At 44.2% G+C, this 11934-nt stretch overlaps 1 protein-coding gene across 1 annotated transcript in view; it reads right to left on the reverse strand.

The window, feature by feature from the left end:
* The window catches only part of LOC147445251 (uncharacterized), a 37025-nt gene extending 25478 nt beyond the window's left edge, over window positions 1-11547 (reverse strand). Inside the window, exon 1 of the mRNA XM_086525981.1 lies at window positions 11392-11547. Within this exon, the coding sequence (XP_086382107.1) occupies window positions 11392-11497 (106 nt within the window). The 5' untranslated portion in view covers window positions 11498-11547. The remainder of the gene's footprint in view (window positions 1-11391) is intronic.
* Window positions 11548-11934: the final 387 nt, after the last annotated feature.

An 11934-nucleotide genomic window follows, 5' to 3' on the forward strand; every position in this document is an offset into this window, starting at 1 on the left:
GGTTGGACAAGGACTATGGTTAGCCAAGTGGGGTCATTGACTAGCCAAAGTGGAATCCTTTGCTACAGAGGCTACATTTCAGTTTTGGATGTGGCCGCAGTGTACAAAGAGGGTCGGATGACCTAGAAAGATACAATGGCAGCATCTCCTAAAATTTAGGGAACTGCTATTTTGGGACCTGAAAATGTCTTCGCGTCATTACGTGCAGTTTGACATGGGGATCATTTTGTTACTCTGTGGCCAAGTCAACAGAGGCTGCAGGTGAGATATTTTTAGACCCGAGGGTCTAAAGCGGGAAAATGCACAAGTGAGTGACACTTGGCACTCTGAGGCCAGTTTACTACTTATAGAGAAGGCAAAAACGTGATTTATAGCTGGGAGGCTCATTTTGCAAGTCTCTGTCACAGGTTAAGAGCTATGGAGTGCTTGCTTTCCCTCTTATGCACAGTGCGGTGCCAGGAGTGATGCCCTGCACGCTACGCACTGCCCTCTCTCTCCCCTTTGGCAGTATGTTATGCCCCTCTAGTGGGCTTTTCATTTGACCAATGTACAGTTGTGTGGGTTCATGCGCGATTGCCGAGGCAAGAGCCTCTTGCACAGGTACTGGATTAGCTAGCGGCTAATCCCCCCGCAGGTACAGGTGAATTCGGAGAGGTTTCACGCCAGAAATCTCGTCCGATTCAAAGGGCAAGTAGCCCTACAGGTGCGGGAGCTCGAGGACTTGCTAGGGATGCGACCGGCACGCGAAACGGAGCCCGAAACAGTGAATTACAGCCTGCTGTGTATTTTTGCAGGTTTAGGGTTTTGGCCCTAAACGGACCCTAATACCCCCAGGAGGTTCGGGGACGCAAGGGGACCGCTGTACAGGCGATCTGGCGCATTTTCAGGGCTGAAAACAGAGAATTCAGCATGCTGCAGATTCTCGCCAGGTTTTGCAAAGTGCCCGTATGCGTCGGGAAAGTCGGTCAATGCGTGGGAATACTGACCGTGAAGGGTTCTAGTACAGTTATGCTGCCGAAATCGGGCTGGAACAGTGGAAATTCAGCCGAGTTTGTGCGGGGCAGCTTGTAGGAACCACAGCGTTTATTCCCTCTTTTGAACAATAAAGAAATACCGAAAGGGGCGCCTAAGTTAGGGGCCAATCTGGTGTCTGTCCACTCATACAGGTGCAATCTAGCAGCCTGTATCCCTCTCCCCTTTGTTGTGTCTTGAAAGTACAGGTAAAATAGACGACTAATAATGGGTGAAAGCTAAATCAAGGTTTAAAGTAAGGGCGGTACTGCAAGTCGGCTCCATTCTTCAATGGCTTGACAAGTCAACAATTTGTGACATCCCTCCTCCTTGACAGAAAGTAATCGTCCGCGATTACAATATATCTGCAAAACAACTCAAGTTAGCTCAAAAATTTCCGAGGGACAATCCGAAGGACAATCAATTTTCTCATTCCAAATCGGAGCTCTTGATTTCTTGGGTCGTTGGCTTCCCACAAGAATCTTGTTCAATAAGGAGTCTCATTCCAAATCAGAACTCTTGATATCCTAGGTCGTTGACTTCCCAGAAGTATCTCTTCCAATTAGGAATATTCAGTAGTTGGCACATCACAATGAAACACAAATGCTCACATATGCATGTTACAAGACATAGAAACATAAAGCCGCCAATGAACACTCCTCCCGCATAACCTAACAAGTTTCGGGCTGGGAGATAATCAACGACTTCCTCATCACTCCTCCCGCATAACCTAAAAAGGTCCGCACCGGGAGATATAGAGGCCTTTTACAACCAAACGCCCCCCAGACAACAACCTATGTCGTTTGGAGGTGCTGAGAGTAACCACTGCTCAGACTTCTTAATACTCCTCCCGCATAACCATCAAGGTCCGGGCCGGGAGTAATAACAACAATCTTTTTTTCAAGCATTCAATACTCCTCCCATAAATAACCACAAGGATCCGGGCCATGAGTATGTACATGCAAGCATTCTCAAACACCATTTCTCACTACTCCACCTGGGAGTAAAATTACCAAGCATTGAAACCAATATTCAAACCAGAGTCAAACAGTTCAAATCGGCACCAAGACAGGTTAAAAACAGATACCATGCATTTCAAACAAATTCCAAACACGATCACCAAACAAGTTCTCAAACAAAATTCAAACTTAAAAAGAAATCTCGACATCAGTCCAGCTCTTCGAGCTCGACTGACTTTCCATCCTGAAACCTGCACCAAAAATTAGGGTTAGATTCCTTCCATAAGGTCGTAGCCGATCACAGCATGGTCCATCAGCTCTTGGACAGACAGTATTCCTCAGGCGGGCGATGGTATTCCCAAGACATAGCAATCACACTAGACCTCCAAGGTTATCAACAAGAGACACCTGCTAAGAGACGTCTTAAGACTGCAACTTGTAATCTGCTAGGGTTTCCACAGCAAGCATTTCAAGGTACCCCCCTCTCCCAGAAGCTGCAATCTGAAGAAAAATGTTTGAAGGCATGTAGCTTCAAGCAAAAAATTTCTTGAAAGCTTGTCATCTCCTTGGAGTGTATGGCTTGGTAGCTGTAAACATTCCCCGCTGCATGGCACTGCCTCAGAGAAAAACAGCGGTTTGAAAAAAATCCTTGATCCTTCTCTTGTAAGTATAATTTATGGCTTATGCTCTGTAGGACATTAGCGATAAAGACGGGAGCATGCCCAATGCGCGATGATATAAGGGTGGAAGTGGCTAATAAGTCCGCGGTCGAGGCATGAAGATTCTTCAAATTCAATTCCAGAAGACTTTGGAAGCGCCGGTTTACTCTGTCTGCTCTTTGGTGGGACCGGTATGCTTTCAAAAAAGCACGCCTTAAGCTCTAATACCACTGTCATAAGACAAGCACCACGTGCCAATGGAAAAGAACAGACTTTTAGCACCTCAAATAACAACTGAACAGAAAGAAATAGACGACACGGGGAGTGGCGAAGTTCTACCCCAGAGAGCATTGGCCCCAAACCTTGGCGCCTTTTTCGGTATTTCTTTATATTACTTGAACTCAATACAATGTCAGGACTCCACCCTCTGCACCCTCGTACTGAAGCATGCCATAGAATGAGCCCTTGGCTCATATTTAAGCGCCCTTGGCCATAAAAAGTAGTTACATGAAAATCTTTCAAACTCAAAAGCAACTGGCCCAAAAGCAGGTGCTCAAAAAGCTGTCAGCACAAAAGCAGGAATCCGTACAGCTCTGACACGTCAGCAGCCAATGTAAAACACGAAAATCATACAATCTGCCACGTCAATAGCCAACATAAAATCCGGAAAACCGTACAATCTGCCATGTCAACAAGCCAGCTTAAAATCCAAAAATTCCGTATAGGATGCCACGTCATCAGCTTCTACGCTTTTTGTATGTGTGGGCTGCTTTACTCTAGGCCCCATCGAACGGAAACCTTAAGTTGGTTGGATCTTCTTCTGTTGCTTCTGTTGCTTGTCTTAAAGTTTAGGCCCCTCGGCCGAGATCTGCAAGTCGGCTCCATTCTTTAGTGGCTTGACACGTCAACAATTTGTGACATCCCTCCTCCTTGAAAGAAAGTAATAGTCCGCGATTACAGCATATCTGCAAAACAACTCGAGTTAGCTCAAAAATTTCCGAGGGACAATCCCAAGGACAATCAGTTTTCTCATTCCAAATCGAAGCTCTTGATTTCTTGGGTCGTTGGCTTCCCGGAAGAATCTCATCCAATAAGGAGTCTCGTTCCAAATCGGAACTCTTCATATCCTAGATAGTTGACTTCCCAAAAGTATCTCATCCAATAAAGAATATTAAGTTGTTAGGTGCAGCGGACTGAATGTTTGAACTTTGTTCAAGATGAGTGCTCCGAACTGTGCTCAAGGTTCCTTTTGTTCTTATGGAAGGGAGAGCCTTCCGTCTCCCTTCCGTTCTTAATGAGAAAGTGCTATGATCACAACAAAGTGAATGGACACTGTGCGTGCAAGTGTATGAGACTGAGAGATAGAGAGAGAAGAGAAATACGACACAAGAGACGTTGTAAAACCCTCCTCCGAAGGCCCCACTCTCGTCGGCGAGAGTGGTCTACGATTGATTGCACAAACTGGTACAAACTGAATGCATGTGACTGATGCAAGTCTAGGCTAGATCGATGACGACGACGGAGATGGCGAAACCGATCTAAGGGCTGAAATCTGCTACTCTTTATCTGCTGTCCAAAAACTAATGGGCTGAAATCTGCTAAGGCTGAAAACGCTATGGAAAACGCTGATTTTTCTGATCTTTGTCACTGAAAATCTACTGCTATGAGGGCTGAAAACAGCAGGTCTTTAGGGCTGAAACCTGATCATTCTTATCTGCTGAAATCTGCTGATGCTCATGCTGAAAACGCCATGCACAAGGGAGGGCGATCTGGGCTCCAAAACGCTAGGGCTGCAAATCTGGAAACGATAGATGATGGGATCTTCTAGCGAAGAACTTCTTGCTGCAAACGCTAGGTCTGGGATCTGCTGGAGATGTGCTTGCTGAAGGAATCGCCCATGGTTGAGGTTGATGCAAAACGCTAGAAAGGGAATCTTTGCTTGGAGGGAAAATCGCCACCAAGGGGTTCTTGCTTGAGAAGTTGCCTGTTGAGCACTGGTGCTCCTGCTGCCTCTTCTGCCGATTAGTGCTAGTCTAGGTTTGCTTATATACAAACTTACTCAATTTGCCCTACCTACTTTCCAACAAAAGTCACTTAAAAATAATAAGTGAAAAATGTCAAAAATAGGTAAAATAGGCTAAATGCACTGGAAAATTCCCCTGAAGGATTCTGATGGATTCTTATGGGAATGCTAATGATCATGCTGTGTGCAACCACAGGATATGCATCTACACTAAGTGACTGGACATGCACGGTCTACGAACAGACTCACAAAAGTGCCAAATCACTTCTAAATCTAGACTAACTGGACTAACTGAACTAACTGGACTAACTGAACCCTGATCATGTTGTAGCTTGTCCACGGACACACAGGGTTGGATGTGCCACGTGACATCCCCTCCTTTTCAAAGTGAGGTACTGGTACCAAACTGTATGGCGTCGAGGGAGATCGCCAATAGCATCCGGAATCCTGGAAGGGACTCTTCGCCGGCCCACTGGGATGTGTGGGTCGTGCGGTACTTGAACTTCATAAAGGTCTGCAACGCTTGCTTCTTTGGGCCACGCTGAAAGCGAAACAAAGCCTTCTGAGTCTCCTTCAATGCTTCCACTTCTTCTATGGACGTAGGTCCACCTTCTTCAAGAATCTCCGAGGCTGAAAATTCCTAAAACCACTTCCAACACAAAACCATGAACATACCTATTCCATGTAAAGTGATTGGAAAAAATCTTGTCTTCCTCAAAGACTGCGCATGCAATGTAGATGAACAAAGAGACGGATTGCCAAACCGTTCACCACACACACGCAAACAATGAGATCGAATCTTGTCATGCTCATCTAAAGCAATCAACTGTGGCAAAACACAATGGAAATGCCCATGCTTCGTGCTCATACTTTCATGTACTCTTTCTACAAATGTTCATGCCAAGGAAGAGACATAGAATGTGACTTCCTTGAATGCATACTTTTCAGCTTTTCATGAAAAAGCCGCATACATCCGTGCTCATTCATGAGTGAAACGTGCTCAACCTACAATATGTCATGCCTAAGAAAAGGGATCACATAAAGACGCTGACTAAAATACAGGAAATGATCACGAATGAAACACTTGAACAATGCGTGCGTATCAATCATGCGAACACATAATACTTCCTTTAAGGGTTCTTTGGACCTAGGCGCGAGAGCCAAGATCGGTTCTTCTTGAAGAGGTTCTTGGGACCTAGACTCGAGAGCCAAGATCGATCCTTCTTGAGTGATCGAATCTGCAACGAGGTTAGCTTCGCTAGAAAAAGCATCAACTAACTCATATCCTTGTGAACAATCACGCCATCTTCATGCAATTCATCATGCTTGTGAGAAATCACATCTTGATCATGCAAATCATCATGCTCATCATTATCATGCAAATCATTGGTATTCAAATCATCATGCTTATCATTATCATTCAAATCAGCATGCTTATCATCATGCAAATCCTGTGCGTCATGCTTGGGAGAAGAAGAGACTAAGAGAGTCTCCTTCTCGTGATTCTGTGCAAAGTACGCCTTTACTTGAGAAAAAAGTCGCAACATCTCTTCCATGTGTCGATCGTTCGTTGCCTTTCTTGCTTTCTTCTCGCAATCAAATTCGGCTCATCTTTCTTTGGCTTCCAAACGTGCTTGCTCGCTCTCACGCGCTATGGGTGTCATTCTTCCTTGGTGTTCACGCTCCATTTCTGCTTTTCTTTTTGCTCTTCTTGCTTCGCATTCTAACTTCCTTTCCATAAACATCTGGTCCAAAGCCTCCATAGGAGTTAGTGCAATCCTTGACGTAGATGGGGATGGGGGAGGGTCAGAAAAACCTCCTGGTGGGGAAAATTCTTCTTCGCCTCTCTCATGCTCATCACCTCCAAGCGAAGTATCCATTCCGCTTCGAGTGATGACCATCTGAAGTCGTGGGTTCTTGTGGGTTCTTGTGGTCTTGGGTTCTTAAGTTCACGAGGAACTTGGTTTCTTGGGGTCTTGGTTTTTGGGTTCTTGAGTGTCTTTGAGATTCTTGAGGTTCTTGAGGGTTTTCTTTCGCTTACAATCTGTGTTTAAGAAGTATCTTCTCTTCACCCGAGTTCTACTCTTTTCCGCAGGCGCACCCCTTGGCAGCCTTGCACTCACACCAAGGTTGCTTTTTCCCACCTCACGTCGATTGGCCGGCCGCTAAGTACACGGTCCGCTCTCAATGAGTGAAAAGAGACAGAAGGGGAGGCTGGACAAGCCCTTCTTTCTTGGGATTCCTGTCACTCTTCAAAAACACGATTAGGAATCGACACGCCTAAGCGAACTTGGGTTCATGCGACCACAAGAAGCAAAAAAAATTCTTGTGATTCTTGTGGTTCTTTCCTTGAGTGATACAAAACACTGCCAAAGCTCTGATACCAATGTTAGGTGCAGCGGAATGAATGTTTGAACTTTGCTCAAGATGAGTGCTCCAAACTGTGCTCAAGGTTCCTTTTGTTCTTATGGAAGGGAGAGCCTTCTGTTCTTAATGAGAGAGTGCTATGATCACAACAAAGTGAATGGACACTGTGCGTGCAAGTGTATGAGACTGAGAGATAGAGAGAGAAGAGAAATACGACACCAGGGACATTGTAAAACCCTCCTCCGAAGGCCCCACTCTCGTCAACGAGAGTGATCTACGATTGATTGCACAAACTGGTCCAAACTGAATGCATGTGACTGATGCAAGTATAGGCTAGATCGATGACGACGACGGAGATGGCGAGACCGATCTAAGGGCTGAAATCTGCCACTCTTTATCTGCTGTCCAAAAACGCTAATGGGCTGAAATCTGCTATGGTTGAAAACGCTATGGAAAACACTGATTTTGCTGATCCTTGTCGCTGAAAATCTGCTGCTATGAGGGCTGAAAACAGCAGGTCTCTAGGGCTGAAAACTGATGGTTCTTATCTGTTGAAATCTGCTGATGCTATGCTGAAAACGCCATGCACAAGGGAGGATGATCTGGGCTCCAAAACGCTAGGGCTGCAAATCTGGAAACGCTAGATGATGGGATCTTCCGGCGATGAACTTCTTGCTGCAAACGCTAGGTCTGGGATCTGCTGGAGATGTGCTTGCTGAAGGAATCGCCCATGGTTGAGGTTGATGCAAAACGCTAGGAAGGGAATCTTTGCTTGGAGGGAAAATCGCCACCAAGGGGTTCTTGCTTGAGAAGTTGCCTGTTGAGCATTGGTGCTCCTGCTGCCTCTTCTGCCAATTAGTGCTAGTCTAGGTTTTCTTATATACAAACTTACTCAATTTTCCCTACCTACTTTCCAACAAAAGTCACTTAAAAATAATAAGTGAAAAATGTCAAAAATAGGTAAAATAGGCTAAATACACTGGAAAATTCCCCTGAAGGATTCTGATGGATTCTGATGGAAATGCTTATGATCATGCTGTGTGCAAACCAGAGGATATGCATCTACACTAAGTGACTGAACATGCACGGTCTGCGAACAGACTCACAAAAGTGCCAGATCACTTCTAAATCTAGACTGACTAGACTGACTGAACCCTGATCATGCTGTAGCTTGTCCACGGACACATAGGGTTGGATGTGCCACGTGACATCAATAGTTTGCACATCACAATGCAACACAAATGCTCACATATGCATGTGACAAGACATAGAAACATAAAGCCACCGATGAACACTCCTCCCACATAACCTAACAAGGTCCCTTGGCCGAAATCTGCAAGTCAGCTTCGTTCTTCAATGGCTTGACACGTAAGCAATTTGTGATATCTTCTTTCAACTGCACGTCATGTCGATGCTTGTCTGCTGCCTTCTTACGCCTTGCTTGAGACTTCTCCAGAGCCTCGCGTACCTTTGCAAAAGCAGTCTCCAGATCTTGAACATACTTATCTGCTTCAAAATTCTTATCCTTGGTGCTTAGAATAGGTGAAACCTTCTCGACACCCTCGATGATCTCAAATGGCACCTTCCCCGTAGACGTATGCATTGTGGTGTTGTAGGAAAACTCCACCAAGGGCAAATACTTCTCCCATTGAGCCTTTTGGTCAGAGATATAAGACTTCAACAAGTCTAGAACTACTGAATTTGCTATCTCCGATTGCCCATCTTTCTGTGGGTGGAAAGAGGACGAGAATTGTAACCGAATACTAATATTCTTCAAGATTGCCCTCTAAAACAAACTAGTAAAATAGGGATTTCTATCTGAAACTACATGCCATGAAGTTTAAATATATGGGAAACAAATAGTTTAGCCAAATGATCTGGCTTAACTCTCAGTCTTGGGAAGATAAAAAATAAAATCCATTGCTATACTTTCCCAAGGTCGGCTAGCCTCTAGGTATAGGTAAAGGTTGCAAAAGACCAGGTGCCTTATGCCTGTCAAACTTGACCTTCTCGCATATCAAACAACTGCGAACAAACTCGTCCATGTCCTTTTTGAGCTTCGGCCAATAGAGGAACCATTTCACACCTTTTCAAGGTGGTTTCTATGCCACGATGACCCGAAAAAGGTGGACAGTGCATTCTGTCAAAACCTTATTCCACAATGCTTGTGTAACACATACTAAGTTTTTCCGCATCAAATAGCCTTCCTTGAGAGAATAGCCTGCAACCACTTCCCCACTCTGCAATCGGTCAAAGATGTCTGCAAAATTTGGGTATGTGGCGTACTGATCTACCATATCCTCAAAGTTGTGGGGATGAACCGCTGAGATAGACAAAACCAAAGGCTTACGAGATAGTGCATCCGCCACCACATTCTTCTGTTCTTGAACATGCACAATCAGAAAGCGAAATTGTGACAAAATGTTTGCCTACCGCACCTGCTTGTCCGAAAGCTGATTCTGAGACAAGAAATAGCGTAAACGCTGATGATCGGTGAACATTGTAAAATCGGCTCCGAGTAGAAAGTGTTGCCACTGAGTAAAAGCATGGATAACTACCAACAACTCTTCATAAATTTTTGCAACCCGTTTTGATCTGGAAAACATTCGGCTCTCATAAGCTATAACATGGCTCTCCTGCATTAAAATTGCTCCCAGACTATGACCACAGGCATCACAATATACCTCAAATAGCTTTCGCAAGTCCGGCAAAACCAACATAGGATAGTCATCAACTTCTCCTTGAGAGTCTTGAAGGCTGCAATCTCAAATGGTCTCCATGTGAAAGGAACCCCTTTCAGCGTCAAAGCATGTAGAGGAGAAGCAATCTCCACAAATTTCGAATGAACTGCGGGTAGTAAGAGCACAAATCCAAAAAGCTTCCAACCTCACGAACATTCTTCAAATCTGGCCAATCTTTGATGGTCTGAACCTTGGCCGGGTCCATTTTTGACACCCTTCACAAAGACGATGTGTCCCAAAAAGTGCATCTCTGGTAACAAAAACTCACTCTTCTTCCCATTCACCACCAATGGATGTTGCCTTAGTGCCTGGAAAACATATAACAGATGGTGTCAATGCTCTGCCTTATTCTTGAAGAATACCATGATATCGTCGAAAAAGGTGCCCACAAATGATCTGTACTCTCGAAAAATCATGTCCATCATCCTGTTGAACATTGTAGGAGCATTTGTGAGACCAAAAGGCATCACCAAATACTCGTACAATCCAAAGGACGTCCTGAACGCGGTCTTGTATACATCTCCAAGTTCGATCCTGATCTGCTGATAGCCACTTTTCAAGTCGATTATACTGACAAAGTCTAATGTACCATCTGCCTTTCTTTCGCAAAATTTGCTTCCCCCACCAAATCAGAGATAAACGAATTTCCAAGGCTTGCTTTTGAGCCGTCCGGACAGCTAGCAAGGTCAAGATCATAATGTGATATGCCTTGGTGATACAAGAGTACGGCTAAGAGAAAGACAAACTACCGACACGATCAGCCCCAAACATGGAAGACCAAATCTCACTCTAGTGAGCAATCATAAGTCACAACCAGAGGTGCTTGGGTTGCATCATTTCTCCCAGACTTGTGTGAGCATCGTGAACACTTGGGTGCGAGAAACAAAATCAACTGGACCCAGGTGACTCGGTTTTTTTGGCCAATGCAGACAACATCCTCTACAAGACTGCCAGACAGTGAGTCACACTTCGCAAAGCAAAAAAAATCGGGACTCAAAGGAGAATGGGAGCTCCTGGAGCCATCACACACATCAAGAAATATAGGACATGAGGGTATGACACAAGCAAAATCTTCACAAGAGATGGCAGCACTGGACCAATGACCGCTAAGACAATTCGACAAGTTCTCACGGATGACTCTTGAATGCATGACATATTACAACCACCCATTCCCGCACAATCGGGCTGATATGTTTTGCATTGAGCATATTGTTGTACTCCCCAAGTTGATTGCTTTGGCATTAACAATACTCCTATACCTGCCCAAGCATGTGCACATGCATTGAGCATTCTATGTCTAGAGCTCAGCTGTACTTCCCTCCTGTCGTCATTTTCTTGTACATCTATGTACTGACCACATCCAGCCACATGGACATGCACATACAAATCTTTCTTCTACACTGCAATCTTTGGAGGATACCGACATTTGTAAATGGTTTTGTCTCATAGGACAATTTGCTATGAGACAACAATACTCTCTCTCTCTCTCTCTCTCTCTCTCTCTCTCTCTCTCTCTCTCTCTCTCTCTCTCTCTCTCGAAAAAAGAAAAAAGAAAAAAGAAAAAAGAAAAAAGAAAAAAAGCAGAAATCATCTTCTCTCCCGACACCCCCGGTGTATGATAGAGTGCTTACCTCGATAATCGACTCCCGAGTTTAGCTTGACGACCACAGGACGGCCACGTATAGATTTGAGAAAATCAGCAGGAGTTTTAGATCCTGCACCTCCGCCTCCGCTCATCGCGTTTCACAGTTTAGAGAAAGAGTTTGGGGAAAACTACCAAAATACCCTCAAATTTCAAAAATTTCCAAAACACCCTGTTTTTTCACAGGTCGATATGAAAGACGAAAAAATTTGTAGCTTTTCCTTTAAAAAAAGACTGATTGTCTAGACATCAATACAAGATGCTAAAACTAAAATTTGGGTCTGTTAACTAGGCTTTGGAGATGAATTCTTCATTATTTTTTGACATAATCGCCCTTTTTTGCAAGGTAGTTAAATTTTGACAAATTATATGCTAAGCACTCAAAAACGGATCTTAATTGTCAAAAAGGAATAAAGATTAGAAAATCTTGAACAATCCAATCAAAATAGATATAAGGGTATTTTGGCAATTTTTGAAATTTGAGGGGTATTTTGAGAATTTCCACAAATTTGAGGGATATTTTGGTAATTTT

The sequence above is a fragment of the Adiantum capillus-veneris genome, chromosome 12, assembly GCF_014529385.1.
Source record: "Adiantum capillus-veneris isolate H3 chromosome 12, ASM1452938v2, whole genome shotgun sequence".
In the NCBI taxonomy this organism is placed as follows: domain Eukaryota; kingdom Viridiplantae; phylum Streptophyta; class Polypodiopsida; order Polypodiales; family Pteridaceae; genus Adiantum; species Adiantum capillus-veneris.